The 24,579-nt window shown below is 42.2% G+C and overlaps 1 protein-coding gene and 1 long non-coding RNA gene across 5 annotated transcripts; both read left to right on the top strand.

The window, feature by feature from the left end:
- Positions 1-3,095: 3,095 nt before the first annotated feature.
- On the top strand, positions 3,096-12,624 carry LOC121673974 (alpha-1-antiproteinase 2-like). 4 transcript variants are annotated; one of them, XM_042047864.1, is made up of 6 exons: positions 3,172-3,197; positions 3,943-4,042; positions 7,978-8,643; positions 9,610-9,880; positions 11,631-11,778; positions 12,379-12,624. In XM_042047864.1, exons 3-6 carry the CDS (start codon positions 7,995-7,997, stop codon positions 12,571-12,573), a joined length of 1,263 nt encoding a protein of 420 aa, XP_041903798.1. In that variant the 5' UTR covers positions 3,172-3,197; positions 3,943-4,042; positions 7,978-7,994; the 3' UTR covers positions 12,574-12,624. The 4 variants fall into 4 exon arrangements, with proteins under 4 accessions (XP_041903797.1, XP_041903800.1, XP_041903798.1 ...); XM_042047863.1 differs by lacking the exon at positions 3,943-4,042 and having other exon boundaries at positions 3,096-3,197; XM_042047866.1 differs by lacking the exon at positions 3,943-4,042 and having other exon boundaries at positions 3,169-3,256.
- An 8,800-nt stretch (positions 12,625-21,424) lies between these two features.
- Positions 21,425-23,026, top strand: LOC121673866. The gene is made up of 2 exons (XR_006019342.1): positions 21,425-21,665; positions 22,022-23,026. It is a non-coding gene; the product is annotated as an uncharacterized LOC121673866 (long non-coding RNA).
- The last annotated feature ends 1,553 nt before the right edge of the window (positions 23,027-24,579 follow it).

Below are 24,579 nucleotides of genomic sequence, written 5' to 3'. Positions count from 1 at the left end.
AACTGATGATAGACTGGAAACACGGGAAGGAACTCACTGCAGGGGCTCAGGGGACAGTACTGCGTGTGCATTCCCTAACTGGAGCTGGAATTTTTGTCTGAACAAGACACTCCCCCTTGGAGTGAGCCCAGACCCCTGTGTGGGGCTGGCAGGGGGCAAGACCAGTGCACAGCATGAAAGCAAAAAAGAAGGAACTTAAAGGTGAAGGTCTGCTGTATTGTCACGTGGAAGCACTGGAGCAGGCACTTGACACAATTGTACTTGATCTGTACTGGCATTTGTTCCAGCAGGTCACTGCTGAACTGCTCCCTGTAACCACGAGTGCCTTTCCTCTTGAAACACAGAGCTCCACAAATTAAATGTAGCCTGGCAGGGGAGAGTGGGATACAGCTTTCACCGGTTCCACACTGACATTTACTCAGTGCTATTGTTGGAGGGACTCTGTGCTCTCTGCTCTCCAGAAGGCATCATCAGAACAGCAACAACCCACTGTGTTTTAAAATGGCTTTTAGGGAAATTAGTTAAGTATTTTAAAAAGATGAAAGTGTTTCTCTACTAGAGAAGCAAGAACACAGTTCTTCTAACTTAAATAATTAATTCTTTTTGGACTATGGCCAGCCTGTTTTCAAGGGAATTCACACTGTATGACTCTTTAATGTTGTCAATTTACTAAAAAATGAAACAGTATTATTAAGGTATGTTAATATTAATAATAATAACAATAATAATAATACTTTAAAAACTCCAGAGTAACTTGGGGTTCAAAGTAATAAGACTAATATTCCAGACCAAGAGAACCAAATGGAAGGATTCCTGTCTTTCAGAATACCAGAACAGTGCCTACATAAACCTACTGCCTGCATAAAAAGAGAGCTGCAAGTTCATATGCAACATATTCTGATATCAAATATTGAAACAGAGTCTCAGAAAATTTCAGGATGGCTTGCATGATTGGATGAAACTGTTACAAAGATAAGGAAAAAGAAAACAGGTGCCACATTGGATATAATGCTGGAGATGGATACAGATTAGATTTCATTTACTTCATTTTCCCTCTTGCACTCCTATACAAATGTCAGCAGGTGAATGGCACTTCCAATTGCAAAAGTAAATTGCTCTTAAATGAAGTCATATTAAGTCAATTGTTTTTTCCTTCACTTTTTTCAGTAACTTTATTCATAGCTGAACTTTTCCATTAATTGTGCTCTCATTTTTCTCTCGGTGCATGTGTTACTCATCTTCAGTCTGAATATGGTTTAGGTAAGCCTCTGTAACCTCAGAGGTTATTTTCATTTGCTAGTTTACAGAAAAACAGGCTGCATGTGCCCAGCTGCTTTTCTCAGTCTGTAAACAATTAAAAAACATTTGCTAGCAGTCTGGATCAAAACTCCTGAACCACTCTGCTTACCTTTGCACAGGTGAAAGGCACCCACTGAAGAGAAAGAGGTAGAAGCTAGGAAGGAAAGGATTTGCAGAAGTGCCAACACCCCTAAATGCATAGAACCTTCCATGCTGTAACTACTGGTAGTTTCAACTGTGCAGGCATACAGGCTGGAAAAGAAAGGAGAAGAAATGCTTCCATTCATTGCGAACCCCTGAGGAATGGCCCAGAGGAAAATCCTACCAAAACACTTACCCTGTTATTGTAAACCTTTTCTTTCTGAAAGATTCCTTCTTTAATGTGCACTACAAGAAAAGGCATTTTCACCACAAGAAAGACATTGAAGTGCTTGAGCATATCCAGCAAAAGGCAACGGAGATAGTGAAGGGTCTGGAGCTCAAGTCTTAATGAGGAGCAGCTGGAGGAGCTGGGATTGTTTATCCTGGGGAGAAGGAAGCTCAGGGAAGACTTTATTCTCTACAACTGCCTGAAAGGAGGTTGCTCCAAGGTGGGTGTCGGTCTCTTCTCCCAGGTAAGAGGTGATAGGACAAGAGGCAATGGCCTCAAGTTGTGCTAGGAGATGTTTAGATTTGATATGAGGAAAAATTTCTTCATCAAAAGGATTATGAAGCACTGGAACAGGATGCCCAGGGAAGTGGTGGCATCACCATCTTTGGAGGCATTTAATAGATGTGTAGATCTGGCAACAACAAGGCTTAGTGATGGAGTTCTCAGTGCTGCGTTAATGGTTGGACTTGATGGTCTCAGATGTATTTCCCAACCTCAATGATTCTATGATGTATAGCACCTTTTCTCCTTGAATCCCCTACCTCCTAAGGGGATGCTCCTGGATGGAAGGTGTTCACTGGGGCATTGACCTGTGAATTTTCCAATCCCTCAGTCACACCCACATTAGCACAGTCCCTGTGACCCCTCTGTGGGTGCTGCAGGAGCACACCCTTAAAGGGGTTGTGTAATACACAGGTGGCCTGACTGCATGGGTCCAACTCTGTGTGAAAGCAGGTTCTGATGTACTGGCCTGCCCCTCCCTGTCTGCCTTTTGGCAGTGCCTGCACCTTGTGCCAGCCCACACTGGGAGCACAGGCAAGAGTTTGTCCTTCAGTCTATTGCTGCATGAGGCACAGGGTGACACCGCTCTGGCTGAGTGCTGGGTGCCATGGGGTCCTGGATGCACATTCCTATAGCAACCCCCAACCACTACGAACACCAGTGATGTCCCCAGAAATTGGCCCTTATTAATGACAGTGTAGGTAATTAAGAAATAGTGTATCATTTAAAACAAATATGCCAAACAAAAACTATTAGAAGTCTGGTGTAGAGGAAGCAAAATATCTCTGTGAAAAATACTAAATTGAGATCTGGCTATAGCATGCATCCAGCTGTCTTTTCCTTAGGCTCATGTCTAGTATTATGTATATGTTTCATTTTACTCACTTCAGTACTTCTGCTGTATGAACTCATGCAGTTTACAGAAGTTAATGATGCATGCGAAGTATTTCCTAGAGTGAATAGCTGGAGTCCCAGCAGCAGGATGTGTAGAAATGCAGGGGACTCTTACGACTGCTCTAAGTAAAGGCAGGGTTTGGCCATGCATATACAGCAAAAATCAGGTGCTTGTCCAGAAAAATTGTCTTCACTGTTTACTCTGTACCATTCCTAAAGTAGTAACACTTGTCTGTCCTGGTTAATGTTTTCTAGAGGACATTTTGCTTTCATAATGCTATTTAACTGTATAAATAAGAGAGGGAGTTGCAGGGTAGTCCTGGTGAAGATAGCAGGATCCTTGGAAGCTGCTGTAAGTAGTGATTTTTTCGCTTCCTATAGAGACTTCAAAAGTGTCTCCTCTTTTTGCAGGTAATCAATTCTAAATCTTTTCTAGGGTTGCATCTTATACTGAAATCTGTCCTAGATAAAGAGGTTTTTATTGCGTCAGCTGGAGATAAAGGACATAGGCATCACAACTGAGGCAATGAGTTGTCTACACATTGTCAGGTCACTGGAAGAAGGAGTAAGAATCTAAAAGCAGAGGAGGATGTCTTGCCAGAAAGCAAGGTGGTCTCTGGAGCCAGGAAATCCTAAAAGGGGGGCTTTCCCTGATGTACCTCCTGCTAGAAATAGGCCCTGATTCATTAAAAGCCTGAGGTTGAGTGCTTAAAACCTTTTTTAATGTATTGTTGATTCTTTTTAAGTAATTCTGATGATTTTTATACTGAAGGTCTACAAGAAATACCATTGCTTAGGGAATGGTATATCTAATGTCTGCTTCCCTTTTAGATGAGACATTACTGGTGTAATCATCAGATTACAGGCCTATTGAGAAGGCAGGCAAGAAACTGGTGATTTTCACATGTTCAGAAGATCACTGTGAGGTCAACATTTTCAATGAGTCAGAAACGGGGCTGTGGCCGGGTGTACATTGGAATGTAGGAACTGAGAACATGGTCTGATCTGTTCTTGCAGAGAGAAGAAAATCCCCACCTGACTGCCATAACCACTGCACTCATTCTTTTTTGTCTACTTTTTTATTCTCTTGGCCTCAGTAATGCTTCATCCCTGAGTGTTTGCAGTAACTCAGGTTCAACAGCAAATACGCATGGTGGCCTGGTAGAAGAGTGAGAGCTCATGTTCACCTGTTTCCAGGTAAAAGGAGGCTTAGAGGTGAATGATGCCACTTTCTGGCTGAGTTCTCCAATACTAAGCTGGCTCACAGAAGATAGAAAAAACACCAAACAGCCCTGTGAACAGTCACATACATTTCTAAAGGATAGTGTAAAATAGGCTTCCACATTTCTCCTGCAAAAGGAATTACATTTAATGAAATAGTCACAGTGGTTGGACTCTCCAAAGAGTCCAATGTCCTCAGCATGTGTTTGCAATCTCCTCAGGGGCTCAGGCATAGAGGTATCAAAACTCTGAATGACAAGAGAAGTGAATGTCTAGATGATCAGTCTGGAACAAGCCCTGAACCTGTTCAGGTGCATACAATTAAATATGCAGAGCTTTCTGGCCAGCCAGGAAAGCCCATGTGAGTTTGTGATGCTCCTTTGAATAGGTGGTCCTGGACAGCAGGTTTCTGAGGTCATGTTCTCACACACAGATATGACTAGTCAAGTCTTTCTTTTGTGATTTTTCGTGTGCTTGGGTGGAGTTTTTTTACAAGTCTCTGGGTAGCTGATATTTAGTTCAGCAGACACCACTGGTGGTGGTGCTGTATCTTGATATGCCTGGTGCCCCCACAGTGCTGCTTTCAGGAAACAAATTTCTCAGATTTCCTCCTTCAGAAACAATCAGGAGGGAAGCAGCACCATCTGGTGAGCAAACAGCTTTTCTATTTCATGCTTTCATATATTTCTGAGTCGTGCAAATTTTCATGTTGTCTGAAACGAGATTATCAATGAGGACACCTTACGGGAGTAGTATGGGATGGATATTCATCTCCTGGATTAATACATGGCAGAAAGTTCTTTCTAAAGGCAGAAAGTTGTCTTCAGAATTGTCTCTTCAAATCACAGAGACAGAAATCAGCCCTAAAATGGACAAAATAGCTATATCCACAAAGAAGCAAGTTCTGTCAGTCAGAAAACTCAGTCCAGCTCACTTCCAGGTTTTCTGGTGGAAGTATTCTAAGGTAACTTCAGCTAATCCCAGTGTTCTCCATTTTTTTTCTGAGTTGCATGGTAGGGAAGACTGTGTGCTAGGGAAGAGGTAATATATTCAGCAAGTGTTATCACTAGCGATAAACTGCCAAAAACTCTGTCCACCAAGTGCTGGCGTGCTCTTTTATCATTGTCTGGTTTGATTAAAAGCTCTTCTTTAGAGGAACCTATTCTTGAACACCACAAATATACTGTCATTGTGTAACACACACAAAGAAAAGAGGCAGAGGTAGAAGTGTTTCCTTCCAGGCTATTCAACAAGTCAGACTAGGTTTGGAACTAGAATTGAAGTGCTTTTCACTTCTACTGCCATGTTGATGGATAAACTGGGTTTTTTTCTGGGAATTATGTAAGTAAAGGTCTTAAAGAGCTTTCTGCAAACTGAACTCCTTCAGATTGGGAATTTCCTAAAGGCTTTATAGCACAGGTTCTCAGCTCTTTGCTTTTTAATAAATCGTTAGCAACTATGCTCCATAGGAAAATCTATCAATCTTTAAGACCATATGAGAATGTGCATCTTCTGTTTCATGCTGAAAGGGTGTCTTTTGTCAATGCTGAAAGGGTGTCTTTTGTCAATTTGTCAGTGGTTGATCACTTGCTTACCCAGAAGTCACAATGACATCAAATGAAAGAGTGTCAAATATGAAGTAACAATCCCCAATCATATTCTGAAGGTTCAGAGGGTGCAAATCTTACTATAAAAGTACCTTTAGGTTTCAAAAAAGGGACTAATGGAAAGGGTCACTTGTATCTTCAAGGCTTAAACAACAAAAAAAGACCTCTACAAATCACAACTGCTGTCTTTTATAATCTCATGCCTTTAAAACTAACTATTATCAAGATTTTTTGAGGTCTGACTCATGAGTCTTGGCAGTTTGTGATTGGCCAGTACTGAGTAACAGATGGATGATTCAGATTCAGATTGTATTTAATTATCTGTGAATTCAGAGCTGTAATAAAATGAAATTAATTCCATGAAAGTACATAAATTAACCACAAAATGCGAACATGTTGTAACTACATAGAGAAAAAATATCAGGATAGGGAAAATATCCTTCAGAAAACTGTAACCAGTATTTTACAGAACACTTACAGCAAAATCATTCTACATCCTTTCACCATAATTTTGAGGTCAAGTCAGTTAAACTCCCTTTCTGCTTTGCATTCCAAGTAAATAGAATTGGTGGTTTGAGGTATACATAGAAAAGCCTATCTATCAGGTGCATATTTTGTAATAAATATTAAATGTGATGAGATAGAGAACAGGTGGCAACTTATGCCAATGAACAATGAAATGTTTCTCTTTTTTGGTATTCATGTTATTCTTAATAAATTATGACTGCAGCTGAGTAAATAGTTCATAGTAAATAATTTATTCATAGGCAGCTTCTGAATCAGCCTGCTGGATATGTGGAAATAAATTAGGCTTAGCTCTGACGCTTTTGTTTGGGAGTTGATTTCTTTTCAAAGTCTGACTAATACATTGGCTCGCTGATAGCAGTTTTAAAAATTCAGAACTGAAGCTCTTATGTTGAGTTACAAGTATCTAGATACATGGAGAAGTATTTCAATGTCAAAATCAGAGGAGACCAAACTATAATTTAAGACTACTCTATACAGTAATTGAAAATGTAGTTACCAAGAACCCAACCCTTACAGTTCTTACACTTATCAGTAATGCTCTTAAATAGGCTTTCTTTCTAAAATTACTTATAACAAACATGTAAATGTTTGAATGTTTGATTATAGCTTGAAAATGTTTTGTTGTTCTCATGAGTCTAACTGTAAGTGGATATTCAACTGCTAACACAAATTGCTCCCTCTGATCTTATAGAGAAAGCAAGACCATAAGTGTAGCACTTTCTGACGAGTCTCTCAAGTTGAGTCATGCCAGAGATGAAGGGTGCAATTGGTGTAATATGTTTCTCTGTGCACAATTTTAGCAAATCTGGCTCATTATCTCCTCAAACCCTGCGCAACTCTTGCACCATTTCTTTGCCCTAGATTCCTCCTCAGAAATGAGGCCTATTGGGACATTCATAACCCCATTTCCAAGCTCTCTTTTAAGAGCTTATACAGTGCAGAGTGTCAGCTCTGCAATGAAATGAGGCTACCACAGCCAAGTGTGGCTTCGCCCTTTGACCAGTGGAGCAGCTGATAATAATATGGCCTTGTTCTTTGTTAATGACATTGATTGCTTCTGCTGTGCTGAAAACGAACCCACTCCAACAGTTTGGTTGAAGAGGCAACATGTTGTTTCAGATTCTTATTTAAAACATTGCATAACTTCCATTCAAGAAAAAAACCCACCTCTTCCTTAGAGAGGTAGGGGTTTTTTTATCTGGTTTGCTGCTGAAGAACAGCCACCACTATTTGTCCTTTTTTTAAATAGGGCACCTTATCAATCTGACCAAAAGTTTATTTAAAGATCTCCTGCCTGCCTATTTGCTCACATTCTATGTAGCTACTGATTGCTGCTCACTTGCATGAATTTCTTCTTTCTCCCCTAACTCACAAAACAGCCAGACTTCTTCTATGATGAACTTTCAAGGAATTATTCAGACCATTAGTGTCAAAAGCACAGTGGTACTGCAGCCTTTCAGTGATTAGCCACGAGGTGTTTTCTCATGGGATATGCTCCATTCTCCAGCCTGCTGAGGGTGCTGTGTATTCAACTAATCCATGCTGAATTTTGTCTTTGCAGGTATTTAGGGTGGGGGTGGTGGAAAGAGTTGTTGGAGACTTGCCAGGAGGCCTGGGAAAATAAAAAAAAAAAATTCTGGCAAGAATTGGAGAACATGGAAATTGAGGACAAAAGAAAAAGAGAAGACTTTTTATTCAGTGGTAATGACAGAATAACTATTTGTACTTCATTTATTTACTTACCATAGTAATATCATCTCCTTTTTTTTTCTCTAGGATTTTAACACAAGAACATGAAGACCACATTCTACCTCAGTTTGCTACTGGCTGGGTTTCATGCAGTTGCCCACAGTCAGCTCCCACCCAGTGACCACAATGGACATGATCCAAATGACCCTAAACACCACATACATCATGGAGGTGAAGCGATCGCTTGCCTCAAACTTGTACCAAACAATGCTGACTTTGCATTCCAGTTTTTTAGGGAGGTTACACAGGAGACACCTAATAAGAACATTTTCTTCTCTCCTGTGAGCATCTCCACTGCATTTGCGATGTTGGCTCTTGGGGCTAGATCAGCCACGCAGTCTCAGATCCTGGAAGGACTCACCTTCAACCTTACAGAGATTCAGGAGAAAGAGATACATGAAGGCTTCCACAACTTAATCCACATGCTGAACCATCCTGAGGGCGGAGTCCAGCTCAACATGGGGAATGCCATCTTCATAACAGAGAAGCTGAAACTCCTAAAAAAGTTTTTAGATGATGCCAAAGCTCTGTATCAGCTGGAGGCTTTTACCACTGACTTTAACAAACCCACAGAAGCTGAAAAGCACATCAATGATTATATAGAGAGGAAAACACATGGGAAAATTACTAATTTGGTCAAGGACATAGACCCACAAACTGTAATGCTTCTGGCTAGCTTTGTTTTCTTTAAAGGTAAGTTAAGTCTTCTAGGGTTCACATTCTCACTATTCATTCTTATCAACAGACCTCGTGTTGGCTACCTCGACTGAGAACTGGTCTGGGGAAATTTTTAAGTGCTCTTTTCTGGGCCAGAAGGTCCCCTAATGGCATAGTGGAGGTGGTGGAGAGGTTACAGGACCCCTCTCAGTATGGGAAGGCAGCTGGAGGCCACACAGGCTTATTTCTGTTTGTGACAGCTCCAGGAGCTCTGCTCCAAGCCACAGCCTTCCATGCAGCCTGATCTGGTGCTCCTGGGTTTAACCATAACTCCAATTGTTCCACGCTCTTCTAATTTTCAGTGAAGGCACTGAGACTTATACATGACCTAATGCCTCTTTTTTAAATTATGCATGATTCAATAGCCTAATTTACTACATTCCCTTTTTTCTTTCCCCTGTCTGAGTCCTTTATCCATACACACTAACATTTATATATGGGAGAAGATAGTAATGAATAGGGGAGAAAATTTTAAGGAAAAAAGCAGAAACTGTGCATTTCTGATGTGGGTTAGATGTGCCCTTAAGACTGACATAACACCACTCAGATACAAGATCCTACATTATTTAATCTACAAATTGAGGCTTATAATTAAAGACAATAGAAATTAAGTGCATGCAGTATATGAGTACACAGATGATGTTTACAGAAAGGCCACTTAGATCCCCTGAACAGAAAAGCAGTGGTAGGTACAAAAAAACCTGCCTAATTATTTCACTACTGGCATCTGAAACGTAAATTGAAAGTGGAATCCAATGCACTCTTTTGAACAGGTAAAAGATCCTTGCATTACTGTGATATACATTTTAAAGTGTTACGTTTGAAAATTCTGTATTTAACACACGGAGAAATAGGTGAATATTATTTACTAGCTATAAAAAATTTAGTCTGTGATGGGATAGAACATGGGATATTCAGTCAAATTCTCCTTCTCTGTATCAGGCAGCTGGGAAAAGCCTTTTAAACCAGAGCATACTGAAGAAAGGGAGTTCTTTGTGGATGCTGAAACTACTGTGAAAGTCCCTATGATGCACCAGATGGGCAGATTTGACTTCTATTTTGATGAAGAGCTCTCATGCACTGTGGTACGACTGCATTATAATGGGAGTGCTACTGCATTTCTGGTTCTGCCAGCAAAAGGGAAAATGAAGCAGTTAGAGCAAACTCTGGACAAGGAAACCATCCAGAAATGGTCAGACCATCTCTTCCAAAGGTAATCTTCTGCCAGTCAGCTGCAATGACACCTAATTTATAGTATTTCTTCTTTTTTGGGAATGCAAACACTATGAACTTGGTGATTCTGGGAACTGAGTGGGTTATTTTTGGCCTGTGTGCCCTAGCTGTAAAAATCTTGCAGCTGGTTGGTATTTAACCATTCTTTTGTTGATGGCTGAGTGACTTGCTGCTCTCCCAACCATCTTGAATAGCAAGCCTAGATTGGTGTTTCTAAAATACTCCATGGACTGAGCGGAATGGTCACAATTTTAAACCAAATCTTCTGTACTGAGATTTCAGCTAGTGTGTTTTACTTCTCATATGTCACTGAGACACTCACTCAGGCATAAGTCTAAACCTTAAATAAAGCATAATTTACACAGTTTGTAGTGCTTATAGACATGATATATCCTACACAATTATCTGGCAGCATACAGTTGATCTTACAACAGGCAAGTGATTAATTGTGGATGTCCTGATTTTCTGGCATTTTGTTTTGAAACTATAAAAATCTAATGAGTTTCTGTTAGTTTCAACCATTGACACCAACATCAGCTAATGCATTTTACAACCTTGTTTGTCTGGGAGAGGAGATCTTAGCAACAGTGGATGAGTAATATCAAGTTAATACATGCTTAATTTACCAAGCTCTGCCCTAATTCACAACTAATAAGGCTGTGCAGTTCACACCCATATATCTCACTGCATCATCACAGAAATACCAGCACAGTTAGTAAAAACATAATGGGTAGCAAACTGAATATGAGCTAATAATGTGATACCTCAACTATCTAAAATAAAAAAATGTATCATTCTCAGCTGCAATATCAGGAAAACCCTTATCTAAATGAATTTGTGGTGCAAGGTCAGTCAGGATCAATATAGGAATAAGTTCTTCATGGGAGAAACTGTGAGAACAAAATGGCAATTTCTGTTCTACTGTTTTGTTGATGGCAGTGCTGATGGACTTGATCCCATCCTCTTCTAGTGCATTGGGCAGTATCACATGTGGGCTACAGCACTGCAGTCAGGTCCCATCTGTTTTGCTATACAACCCAAGCTGTCTCTGGGCAAAGCAGCAAAAGACTTGAGCTACCTAAAGGGTAATCACTGTTGTGAGTGACTCGGATGATCTGAGGATCCCTGGACAGGGCATGAAAAGAAATCCAACAGAAAGCATACTAAGCATGAACTGCCTACAAACAGCTCATAGTCAAAGGCAAACTTGATCATGGCCAGCCCAGAGAAGGAAGAAAATTAGAGGACATGGAATCCAAATGTGCAGGCAGCAGGAAACAGACCTTACCTGGGACCATGCCAAATGCCCCAGTTATGTCAAAAATACTTATTGGATTTGAAATGTTGGGATTTGCCACACTTCTCCCCAAACAGATTTTGTCAGGACTTCTCTTGAGTTCTCCACCTTCTTGAGTGACATGGGCTGTCCCTCGTCTCTGCCTGTAAAGAGGGGCTCTTGTTACTGTCCTACTTAGCAGAGTGCTCTCAAATTTCCTGAAGCAAAACACCAGATAAATACCATTATGATTGTTACTATTATTATTATTATTAAGAATAATAGTGCTTGTATCACCGTGAAAAGAACCAGCAATTGAATTAGTGCTTATTGTACATTCAGGGTCCAAACTCCTGGGATTTGACACTCATGGGAATTACACAAATATCTCACCCTCCTTTATGTTGGTGAAAAATCCTCTCACCACCCTCTATGTTTCTCTTCTACCTAACAGCTTTATGGACCTCTACTTCCCCAAATTTTCTATATCTGGGAGCTATGAAATACGTAACACCCTTAGCAAGATGGGAATTGTGGATGTGTTCACAAACCAGGCAGATCTCTCTGGCATCACTGGCACCCCAGAGCTGAAGGTTTCCAAAGTAAGTCTGTGGCTGTTGGACCTTTCCTGTTTTTCCACAAATATACAGGGAAAACCCATCAGTAGTAGCATCCAGAAGCACCAGGTAAATACGGCTCCCAGCTTCCTGGCTTGCCTGCAGCTGGGTCACCCAGGCCTCAGCCTGCAAGCTTAAAAAAGGAGTTTGGCCCTCAGTGACACTGGAGATCAGATTAGATTGCTGCATGTATGTTTTTCCAAGAATGATATTGGCCAAGACTTTTTGGGCAGTATCTGAAACATGGGAGAAGCATCAACCCCTGGCTCCTTAAGGAAAAGCACTAATGCTCCCAGGTACATGACAACCTGTCCTCCTCACCCTGGAGACTCAGTTTTGGAGGTGCAGACAAACAATTACAGGTGGAGCCTCTATCCTTCATCCAATATTTCAAACTTTTTAATGAGATTTCCATAGCTCCATCCAAGCCCTCATTTAAGCGGCCGTGACTACAATAATACAGCTCTTCTGCCCCTACTCACTTCTCAGTGGGTCCCTCAAAGCAGGGCTTCTTTAGAAGGAGTCTAATTCATTTCTCAAGTGGCTGTTGACTGCCCAGAGTGACTCTATTTTCTTTTTTCCCAGGTTGTTCACAAGGCTTCTCTGGATGTTGATGAGAGAGGTACTGAAGCAGCAGCAGCAACTGCTGCTGAAATAATGGCAGTGGCTCTTCCTCCAACCATTGAATTCAGCCATCCCTTCCTCATGCTGATTTTTGATAGGGATACAAACAGCACACTCTTCATAGGAAAAATAGTTAACCCGACCATCCCTAGCTGAAGTGACATATGAATTTTGTTTGCTACTACTAATTAAAGATGTGAAAATGCATGACATGATTTATTTCCATTTCTAACAGCTCATATATGGTTCTTTTTCAATAACAGTTTTTATTTTATGTCATCATCAAAAACTATTGGTATTGACCACGACACTTGCTGAAAAGGAAGAAATTGTTTTAAATTCAGCTAGAAAAGAATGCCTTTTTTACTTGACTGTAAGACAAGGAAAGACCTAAACTTTGCCAGCATTTGGAGAGAAATGTTTATATTACAATGGAAGACTCCTGCTTAATACAAAGTAGTCAGCCAGAATAGCAGGTAAAATTATGAACATTCTTGCAAACAAAGCAGAAGTGGTTGTAATTCACCCTAAGTAAATATGAGATGGGAAGAGTTGGGTCAAAATTGCAGGGTCACAGGAACCTGAAGCTTCTAATGGAGACAGCACTAGGAATGTGAAAATCTGCTTTCAACAAAAAAAACCTGCTTTCTGCACCAGAAACCTTTTATCATTCTTAGTATCAATCTAGCAGCAAATCTTCCTGAGTTTCTCACAGCTTAAAGGAGAGCAGGAGGATCAAATCTGCCTTGAATCTGAAGATTTTCACCACATGTTGCCAATTTGACAGATTTAGATGGAGTTACTGACTTCTCACACATGTATCCATCAGTAGTGAGAAGGAGGATGTAGCTGAATGGGAAGGTGAGGTATTTGGATGGCAATTACACAAGCATGCTGTCAGCTGAAATTCGTGGAAAACCTATAAGGAGGCTCTGGAAAATTAAAGATCTTTCAAATGCTGTCCTTTTACAGCCAAAAACATAAGTAAGGAGCACACAATAACCAAATCAGCTGACCCAGGTAGGGGGTGACAGGCACCTAGGTAGAACATAGGGCAGCTTGATGGCTGGCTGGAAACCAGAGTTCAGTGGACCTGCCTTGGCAACTGGTACCAGAAAGGGTACAATTGGCCCTGTTTTCCCTAAAGTTGCGGGATTTGGAAGGAGATGAAATGGTGTCGTGTCATTGGCAATGACACTGGAAGCAGTCAAATGGCTTGGGAAGAGAACACAGCCTCAGCAAGGTCTTGTGTGCCCTCTGCAAAATTAAGAGCAAATGTGATTTTATCAGTCTTCTGCAAAGCATTGTCTCCCCTATTGCAGTCTAAAGGAAAGCCCCCTTTCTGCTCTGTGTTTCTAGTAAATACCCTCTGTTAACACAATGCTTAATGGTGGTTTTTGACTAAATACAGTCTTAGTATAGATGAATATATCAACAACCCATGGTATCAAAGGCAGGATTCAGAGTGACAGAAATGCATGTACTTTTCTGGCACCTTCCTGCACACTTCCCCATCAGTTTGGGTGGCTTTGTGGCCCAACGCCCACACAGGAGTAACTAACAAAGCCTCCTGCCTGACTGTAGGTTTCTCATCTCCCTGAAATACAGTTGCAGGGTGTAGCCTCAGTGGGGTCAGTCTCAGCTGTTATCACTCCTGCTGTTAACTGCTGTTAAGCAACGGACATCCAGCAAAGCAGCAGTAAAACCTTTAGGGGGTAGAGAGCTCAAAGAGGCGAGATCCTTAGTTATGTACTGAATTCCCTAGAGCTGCAGTTGAAAAATGGACATAATTTATTTTAGTAGGGTGATTCTGAGTTTACATCAAGAAGTGTTGAAGAAACAGAGGCCACAGCTGCACTAAATAGTGCTCACTCCCTGGTAAACCACTTTGTAGTGGATAAAGACATAAACATAGAAATACAGCATAGTAGGAGGAAAGTGGTTTTGCGAGAGGTTTGAAGATGAAGAGAATTTTCTCAAAGCTAAATCAGCTTTTGCAGGCTGTTAATCCTTATTTTTTGAAGGAGATTCCTTCCTTTCCTACCCTTAGTATCTTGGTGCCCTCACAGATGTGCCCCCTCCATAAGCAGGATGCTGGAATTCTGGTTTCCTCACAAATTCCAGAGAAAAGAGCCCACAGGGGCAGTAGGAGGGAAGCACAGGAGCAGATACGCTGCTGCAATGAACTAGCGCCTCACTGTTTGTGCTTCTCCTCTCACTGCATCTTTTATACGATCTCTCCGTGTTTGTAAAACGTGTTGGGAGGTTACAGGGACAGTGAGTGGTGGTGATGAGGGGCGTCTGCCGTTCCCACAGGGGACTTCCTGTCAATCAAGACCGGCGTCCAGGAGCCGTTTGCTAGACTTGCTTCATCAGGCAATAGCTCCTGCTGTATTGACATCATGCTGTGATTTTCCACTGCAGGATTTGCCAGAGACAGTGTTAAGAAGAGGCAGGCACCACACTCAGCACAAAAGAGCAGCAGACAGCTTGCTCACTGCCTACATCCATGCTGCGCTGTGCTGCTATGTGGCCCGTTCTCATCTCTCCCCCCCATCCACCAAGTCCTACTCTCTTAATCCTGCTCTCGTTGCTGCAAGCAACAAAACAGGTTTTCCTGATTACACTCACTCTCCTCATTTCCTCTCCGGACCAGCTCTTTTTCACAGCCTCCCACTCTCCCTCCTGCAGATTAACATTTTATCCCTCCCACTCGCCGGCACCGTTTGTTCGTGCAGGAGGGGAACGCTGCCGGCTCAGCTGTGGCGCCAGCAGGTCCTCTCTCCTTCCCAAAAAATGCAGGGCGGGAATAAACAGGGTTCTCTGCCTTCCACAAACCATTTTGAGGGCACTCACAGCACACAGTGAGGGAGGCTGGGCAGAAAGGCAGAGCTTCAGGTCACTGGGCTATTGCCATTTGGTGTGGCGGGCAGTGTGGGGATATAAATGAGCCAGAGACGCATCTCGGGGGTAATTAATGACCAGGTTCATTAGGCATTGCCACAGCTGACACAGCTATAAAGTGTGAGGACGGAACTCACGGCCGTGCTTGTGGTGATCCCAGGTTTGGGTAAGCTGCTCGTCTCTTGGCCAGATGCCAGTGCTGTTTCACTGACTGCACCACGGCAACGCCATCGGCTGTAGCCCAAGAGCCTCCACGTGCTCCGAGTGCCACATCCCAAGACTGCAACAGCCTCCTGGGCTCCCACCCTCTTTGTTGAAGCAGGCATTTAGGGTTTTGCTCGTTTTGCACCATCGCTAAGGCTGTACCTGGAGGTAGGGAAAAAAAGTCTCCTCACTTCCCACCCCACACCCTTCAGCCTCCCTACAAACAGGAGTCACGGGAAAAACTCCCTATGTATTGTTCAGGCAGGCGTGATCTGATAGCTCTTGCCCAGCAGGAGGAAAGACACAGGTCAGTACAACCTCTAACTTCGCAAATACAGCAGTGTTGTTGTTGCTTGTAATGCAGCGCCCTGCTTTGTGTTAAACTAACAGCACAGGCCTCGGGTCTCTGCACTTGTCAGGTTTTGCTAGGACCTGTCGGGGCCTGCCCAGGATTTTGTTTCAGCTTCTTTGCTTGTAACAGTAACTAGCCAGCAATTGGATGCTATTACCTAATAGTAATAGGTTAATTTTTTCCTTTGCTTTGTATAATTGTATACAGATATTTCTGTAACCAGGAGGTACTAAGAACAAGGAGTTCTGCACAGAATGAAGTGTCTGTGGCCCTAGAATGAAGGGGCATACAGATGTGGTGGGATGATAACAGGGGACTGGAGAGTACAAGCACAGGATGATACTGGGCACCTCAGAGCCATGAACATCTTACCAGTGCTCAGTCACTGGTCATCAAAGCTTTGCAGAACTGGGAGCTGTGTGAAACCAGTTTGGGGCATAACTAGCAATTAGGAGAACAGAGATTGAGTACACAGTGTATGTAAAACACAGCACAGGTACTTTGTCCAGGTGTACTGTGGACCTGTGAAACAATGAAGGAAAGCAAGGGGAAGAACATGTGAGCAAATGTGTAACAGCAATCCCAAGCAGACCCCAAAGCACAGAGGTTACATCTGCCTCTTGTACTCCTCCTGGCAAGGAAGTGGCCACCCCTTCCCTTAGGGCTGAAGCCATCAACCTGAGGAATGGGTGGAACAGAGAAAGGGTGAGCTAAGACAAGAGAATAGGGGACGTACTAAAAAGTTTGCATGTATAAATTTTAACCATACATAATCTGAAGAGTAAGTTTTAGTACTGTAACCAGGCCATTAATTCTTGGACAAAACTGTTAAGATTTTAAAAATACTACCAATAAATTATCATCTTTGCATACAAGGCATGTTTTTCCATCACGAGATTTTCAGTGTAAGAAAATGGTAGGAATTCAAGTCACCTACCTTGTTACTTGGATGCAAAACAAATTGGTAATATCAGCGAGTCCCCTGCACACCTGGGTAGGGCTAAGGGACAAAACCACCCTATGGTTTTCTTGCTTCCTAAATGAAATATGAAAAAACCCTATCCACTGCAAGGTAACACAGCATGCCAGCCATGGGAGGATGTTCCTGGAGGTTGCTGACAAGGGAAGAAGGGAAGAAGCTCATGAAATATGCAAGAGACTCATATACTGCATCCAGAAAGGAAATGGTAAATCTTCCCTGGATGCCAGCTTCTGTAATATTTGAAGCAGGAATACATCATGGGTTTACTCAAAAAGTAGTGTTTAACCACAAGATCAGCTTCACAGAGTGACACCAGAGGTCCCTTCTCTCAGTGCCTGGTTGATGGTAGAAGAAGAACCGATGTTTTGGAAAGAAAACATCCCCCCAAAACACCCCTTTGTAGTCAGTCAGTGAGCTCTGCCAAGTGCTTCAAACCTTGTGGACCAATGGTGAACAAAAGGCAAAAGTTGGTGCAGCAGGGGGAGGAGGAATTAGAGGCAAGGAGACAGCTCTGGGTGGCAGTCCCAATTCTCCCCCAAAGACCCTCCCCTAGCCTGCCCTCCCATCAAGCCTGCTGCTGCATGTTGGGCCACAGGACATTCAGCTCTTCCCCACAGCTGAGCAGCAAGACCATGAAGAAGGCTGGTAAAGGGCCACATCACAGAGGGGCAAGGGGACACCCCCAGGCAGGAGGCTGACCCACAGCCCAGGGACCCTCTGGGTGACTGCTCTGGGGATAACAGGCCCAGAGCTCTGTTGAGGAGATCTGTCCCACAGAACAGAATTTCAAACTGCTTTATTAGTCCAGAAACCAAAGAAAGCAGTACAACAGGCATCAGTGGAACTCCTTTTCCTGTGCCTCCTTATCTTATCTGATATACTGATACTCTGTTACTCAGTCACTAGAAGTTTAGCAACTTGACCAAAAGCACTTTTTTTTTCCCCCTGGATAGCTATAAGAAATAAGATTTCATCATTGTTTATTCTGTCTTATCTTCAGTAGCTGAGCCAGTCACCTACAGACTAGTGGAAGGCATCAGCATGCCTCTACTCACTGACAAAGGACAGCAGCTCACTGAGATGAGATGAAATCACAGCTAAAGTCTCTAGTAGATTGCTTTCTTCATGGTTACATGAAAAACGATTTTAAAACAAATCTTCACAGCTGTAAATGACTGTCAGTCCTGTGACAGCAACACAGAAGTTGTTGTGGCAAAACCCCTGTGTGTTCATTCACATGTGTCAGAGTGCCCAGCCTCTGACCAGAACTGATGCTGAAACATCCAGTGCTGTTGGTGTTGGGGTACTGAAAACCACCAGCATTTTTAAGGACATCTTGTTTCAGGCCACACGTGAATGTGGTTGTGCAGGTTATTGGTTGTAGGAGACAAGCATGAGAATCTGGTTTTGTTTGTCATCGCTCCCTAGGCAATCTGGGTATAATTAGAAGCACTCATATTACAGCTTGATCTAGTTCTATCCATTATTTTATATCCCTGGGTTGGCTATGTTATTTACACAGAGAAGCTATTTGCCTGGTAAATGGTGCAGCTGAGAGATTATCAGACTACCTGTGGTGTTGAAATAGCTGGCTTCAAAGCACAGGAAATAACTGTTTAACTAATTTAACATGTTTGGCCACAGGTAAAAGTCTAGCATGACTTAATAATTGTATAATATTTAAAACTTTAACAAAAGCTTGGGGAATTTATTTTATTTTATTTCTTGAGGGATTTATTTTTCAATATTCTCAAAATATATCCTGAGTTCCTCATACAGTCGTTGGGAAAAGACACGCTTCTGGAGTGGCTCTGCAGTGGAAATTATCTCAGCCTGTCATGCTGGGCAGTGAGTGTGATGCCATCCCATGGAGCCCAGCAGCATCAGCCAGAAAAACCTGTCTAAGTCAGCAGTCTTCCCAAACAGGCAGATTGTGTATGTATTTTTCTTTGTTGAGTTGGAGTCCTTTGGTCACAGAAGAAAAACTTTCAAACTATTCCAGACTTCAGTAAAATATAAATGCAAAGTTCAAGAAACAAGGGTGTGTTTAAGCTGGTGGCTGCAGAAAAGCTCAGCCTCTTTGGTTAGCACAGGAGATCATCTCACTCTGCTTCTGCCCATGGCCACCAGAAGTGGCAGTGCTGGGGCTGGACACATGAGGCCACTTGGGCAGAGAAAAGGTGGGTTTCCCTACAGGGAGGGCTGATGATAAACAGGAGTTCAGGTGGAAGGAGCCTTGGGGTTGCAGGTGTCAGCCTCACTGCCAGGCAGAGTCACTGACCACGATGCAAAAGTCCCAGTGTCATCCATTGGGTGTCCTTGAGTGTGCTGTCCTTTTTTTGGGTAGCACAGACAGGGACAGGAGGGGAAAGGAGAGATTTCCATGAATCTGGAAGTCTGAGGTCAGGAGTGTAAGTGTTTTTGCTGCCGTATTTGTAGGCATGATCTCCCCTGCAGATAAAATACCAATTTCCAAATTCCCCCTTTAACATGACCCAAGCAAAACCCACAATTTTAGGATGGCTGAGATCACCTTATCGCTGCATAATCAAGAATAGACACTTGAGGACAGCCAGTACATTTTGTTTCAGCTTAGCTCTGCCTGCCATGTGTATCATATTGTAACCAATGCAGGTCACATTTACCAACACAGGGCATATCTCCACAGCTCCAGAAGTGCATCAGGAAGAGATGAGTCTCACACCTGATGCAGTTGGGGAAGTGAACAAAACCACACATCAAGATAGCACAAAATCTGGACATTTTTGAGATTACGGCGAGACTGTGATGACAGCACTTTATAATATACAGATTTCTCCCCAGCTCAAATGCATCACTGTCAAGATGACAAAAGGAGCAGTGGGTTTTAGGACTCTGCTCCCTCCTGGCTGTATCCCCACACCACTGAGCAGTGCTGGTGCTGCTTGATATGCCAGCAGGGCTCCCTAGGTGGGCTGTGCTCCACCAAGGCATGCTGTCTTCTCAGATTCCTTCCTGCTTTCGGGGTGACTGCAATTTGCCACCATTCCTACACAAACCCTGGCTAATGGGCAAAGCTACACAGTCCAGGTCCTTCCAGCTGTGCATCGGTTTGCTTAAGTCCTGGCACTCAGTCTCAGTGTCCCATTTCTTTCCTACAGATGCATCCACACACAGATACGCTTATACACACTGATCTTTACTGTATGGTTTGGGGACATCGAAGTGTTAACCACTGTTAGTATAATTAAACCAAATTAAAAGAGACAGTGGCTAAGGCACTCTCAGTGCACAGAGGAGGTTCTATAAGAAAATGCTTTGCTAGCTTATACCTTTGTTTTCTTCTCTCTCAGGGCAAATTTAAGATAATGCTCATGTTTGCATTGCAGTGAGCATGCTGACTCTGCACTGTTCTTCCACCCCAACTCCCTATTGCTTGATTTTAAACTAGGAGATAAAACTCTGGGTAAAGACTCCCTTGCACAGCTCATTTTTCTTTTCAGCAGAACTGAAAAAAGATGAGGCGTTTGCATTTCATGCATACTTAGGACAAAATTTCTAGCCTGGCTTCAACTTTTGCTTTTGCAACCTCATCTGTTAGAGCTTGTTTGCTTGCGGGCTCTCAGCATCATGCTATGGACTGGCCTGAACACCTGTATCTATCACATCTACTTGAAAACACACGCTGTTACCAACATAAACTGCAGTATGTGCATAATTAATTACTAAAGTGGTCCTTGCCTGAGCAAGGGCAGTTAAACCCACAGCCAGCTCGGTGGAGTAATGGAGTTATGTCATTATACCACTGTCTCATACGGAGACTCTTTGTGTGACTTCTCCTGAGCAGCATGAGCTGTACTGGTACAGGCACAGCTGTATTGGTGTAATTGCTCATACAGGGAGGCTCTCACTTGCTCAGCTCTCAGTGAGAACTCAAAACCCATCACACCATGGCAGGTCTGGGCATGCCAAGAGCAAGAGCTGCTCTGTAAGTCAAGTGTGCGAGTCACACAGCCACAGTAGCAGACCTACTCCTGTGGTGCTAGCTAGCAGTGGAAGCCATGAGTTTTGCAAGGCTTCACATGTTGAATTTTGTTCAAAAGGGCAGAAAGAGTTAAATTGATTTCCAAAAATCATATTTGGTGATGCGCTGAATCATTCCATTTTCCATTACACTAGATGCACACAAAACCAAGGTTCTGCTATGATCTAAAGGATTGGTTTAAAATGAAGTAGGTCTAGATTGAAAATTTCCTGTACAGAAACTTTTGTCCTGACATAAGAAATCTTTTTTTATTTGTCATCTGTTGAAGAGTTTAAGAGTTTAAGCTCACCCGAGAAGTCACTCATGCTGGAATGAAAGTCCACACAAGGATTTAGGATAGTAACGCTTTCCCATCATAGTTCCACTGCAATATTTCCTCAGGTGAACAGCCCGATGTCAGTTACAATCTACTGATATAACAATAAAACATATCCACGCTAAAAGGACTGGTACTTTTCCTCCCCTTATTATTGCCGCTTATATGTTTCTTTTCTCATATGAAGAACATCAGTTCTCTATTTTCAATGCTCTGTTTAGTTCTCCTGATCTTCTGCAGCCCATCGTGTTACACATTACCTGGGAGGAGCAATTTGATCTGGTACACAATAGCAGGAGGTGGAGCCTCTGAGCACATTGTCACACATGATCCACGTCACTCGTACACAAGTCTAAGAAGGAGTTGAGACAGGATATCTGGAGCATGTTAAAAGCAAAGACCAACCTGTGTATGGAGTACAGGCAGGGTGGATCATCATTTGATCTGACCTCCCACAAGCATCAAAGTAGGTGCAATGATTATATCCTTCCTTTAGAATGGGAGCATCTTTGTGTCCAAGCTTAGATCTTCCAATGCCTACTATGGCTATGTTGTGCCTAAGCTGTAAGATAACTATGGTCAAGCTGAAGGTATGGGTTTGGGTGGCAAGTGTGTGAACCATGATGTTAAAAAGTAAAGTCTGTTCTCTTACAGTCTCTTGATAGAGTCCTCAATTCTGTGTGATTACTGCACTGTGTGTTCACAAGAGCACTTGTTTGCTTGTTGGTCAGAGAGAGCAAAGTCTTGTTAAATACAGCCAGTTGCTCAATAAAATGTAGCTGAAATATCTTATTCACCCTACGCTTATCTTCTACTGAACAGAAATGTTGGCTGACAAGAAGTCTGACCACAGGACTGACTGTCCTTTAGAAGGACAGTGACTGGAACTTGAAGACACCACTGCTCACTGAAGAAGAATGGATGGTGGCTTGTAATTTAAACCTCCTGTCAATGCAAATGCTTCTATGCTCATTACAATGCCAAAAAGAAAAATGAATACCTCCATCAAAAGCAAATTATATGATGCAGAACTCTTGCATTCATTCTATAATCACATGCTGACCAAGGTTACTATCATTTCCTATAGAGTGACTTCAGTGGGATCCAAAAATTGTTTCATTATATAGGGAGCAAAATAGGTGCTTTCAATCAAAAATGACTAAGAAGGAACATGTGACGATGCTAGATGAGGCCTTCTGGGAGGTAAGAAGGATATCTTGGATGTGTTCAGTCACTTACTCTGATCTGGCCACAGCCCCAGGAAGTGTCTGATGTAAGACTGCTCCCACACTGGAGACACCACTCTCTTTAAAGGAATATATAATACAGTGTATTATAGGCTTTTAAATGCTTCAGTTTGGCACAAAATCCTGACTGTAGGAGGCTGGGAATCTTTCCAAGAAAAGGCATAGAGAACAGTGCCGATATTGTAGTTATGGCTGTAGCACAGAAAAGCAAGACTAACCTACAGTTGAATCTCCAACGGGGTCCTGACAGTGAAGGTGCTTTGAGCTGACCCATGGTCCACATCCTATGGGAACACAACTTTCTACTCCAAGTGACCCAGAGAGTTACTGAGAGACTGCATTGTCCATGCCAACCATGTGGGAACATGCTGGTACCAGCCAAGGAGCAGACCTCCAATGGCCAGTTATGTTTCATGGGTTGATGGAATCCTGGGCTGGGTTTTGAGGTTACTTTTTCTGAGCTCTGTTCAGTAAAGTCTCAGCTTTCTACAACCTTGATTGTCCTTTTCTTCTCTCCTCCTTCCAGCTGTCCTATCACCTTATAGAAATGGATTCTTACATAAAAACTGCTCATCATGAACGTATCTCGCTACTCTTTGTTATCTCAGAAATTAATATTAAGGTTTCATCTACCTCTGACACATTGATGGGATCAACTCACCAGCATAAAAACAAGTATCTGAAAGCAAATATATTTACACTTTTTTGGTACATACAAAGAGTTGTCTGGCCTGCAGATTCAGTGAAACCTGGTTTCCATAACTTCTCTGGTGCAGATTATCTGATGTCTGGCAAAGATGAGCTCATCACTTCCTCCCACAGTACAGGCTGTAAAAGTGCCTGCCCTGGATTAGCTCATTCAGCTTCATGAATTTGGTATGTTTCAGACCTTTATCATTTTATCACAGTGGATGCAAGAAAAGAATACTTTCAAAATATATAAAATGCAATTGAGAGAAGGCGAGAGAGAGAGAATGAGATAGAGAAAATATAACCTAAATCTCAAAAACTTCAAGCTGAAAATTTACTGATTCAAAGTTCAGAGTTGGATGGCATTTTAATCAGAAAATATCAGGAACTGGGAAGACCAGTTCTGTAGTGGCCTAAAAGAAACCTCTCAAAAGAACTTTAAACTTAGTTCCTGGTTTCCATCAGGACTGACAGAGGTTCATGCATTTGCTCCATTTCCCAAATTTTTTTCCAATATAAATTATATTCTCACTAGCAATATATGTGGATCCTTAAGAAGTTCCATTTCAAAGATGAGTAAGGTTGCTAAGTGACATTAAGCCTAAACCAAGGAAGTGAAAAATTAACACCTCACATCTGGCACTGCCCACATAGTAACTGCAATATTCTTATGAAACATAAAGAAAGCCATATTTGAGTCCCTGTACAGCTCATAGACAGAGGTTGCTGTCCACTTAATTATTTTGCTGTCTAAATAATTTTCCTTATGGGAAAGAAACAATGGAAATATTAGTACAAATGTTCAAATTAGAGTAGATTTTTAGGTTAATACATCTTTTTCTGGAAAATGAATATTATATATACAGTTGAGCAATAGCCACAAATGTGCAATGTCTCTGGCCTTACACTTGAGACCGGTCATTATAGATGCCCCTTGTTTGTAGCAGCATGTAATTTATTATCCTTTTAACTCAAAATTCACAAGAACCATTTTGTTGCCATATAACAGCTTCATAATGTTATTTGGAGAAAATATTAATATTTTAAAGATTTGTTTATCTGCCTGTGCCAGTTTGGATAAATTTGGAGGAAAAATATTCTCTGATAGAAGGCAGGTTACAGCACTGCCCTTGCCTCTCCACTTTAGTTTTACTTTTTCAGGTAGATACTGTCTTCAAAACATAGATACATAGATCACAACACTGATACTGTCTTCAAAAACCTCAGGAAGGGCCTGGCCACAGACCAGCACATAGAAATGAATAGAACCAGAGAGGCACAGACACATTTCATGGAAGAACAGCTAGTGTAAAGTGCTGAAGCAGCTTAAACAAAGACACCAAGTCCTGTATGAAAACTATTTCCTGCTTAAATACTCCATGAGAGCACAGCCAGGTAGGTACACATTTTCCTGAGGAAGAAGAATATCCTGCTTTTGAATAT

The sequence above is a fragment of the Corvus kubaryi genome, unplaced genomic scaffold, assembly GCF_017639235.1.
Source record: "Corvus kubaryi isolate FWS band 111438036 unplaced genomic scaffold, C.kubaryi_AGA036_p1.0 66, whole genome shotgun sequence".
Lineage (NCBI taxonomy): Eukaryota > Metazoa > Chordata > Aves > Passeriformes > Corvidae > Corvus > Corvus kubaryi.
This window is presented reverse-complemented; position numbering and strand designations above follow the sequence as displayed.

Bases quoted from the DNA above. Each gene is read 5' to 3' on its own strand.
- LOC121673974 (XM_042047863.1), top strand. From the start codon at position 7,995: ATGAAGACCACATTCTACCTCAGTTTGCTACTGGCTGGGTTTCATGCA. The intron at 9,881-11,630 runs GTAATCTTCTGC...TCTACCTAACAG, and splicing joins TCAGACCATCTCTTCCAAAG to CTTTATGGACCTCTACTTCC. The intron at 11,779-12,378 runs GTAAGTCTGTGG...CTTTTTTCCCAG, and splicing joins CAGAGCTGAAGGTTTCCAAA to GTTGTTCACAAGGCTTCTCT.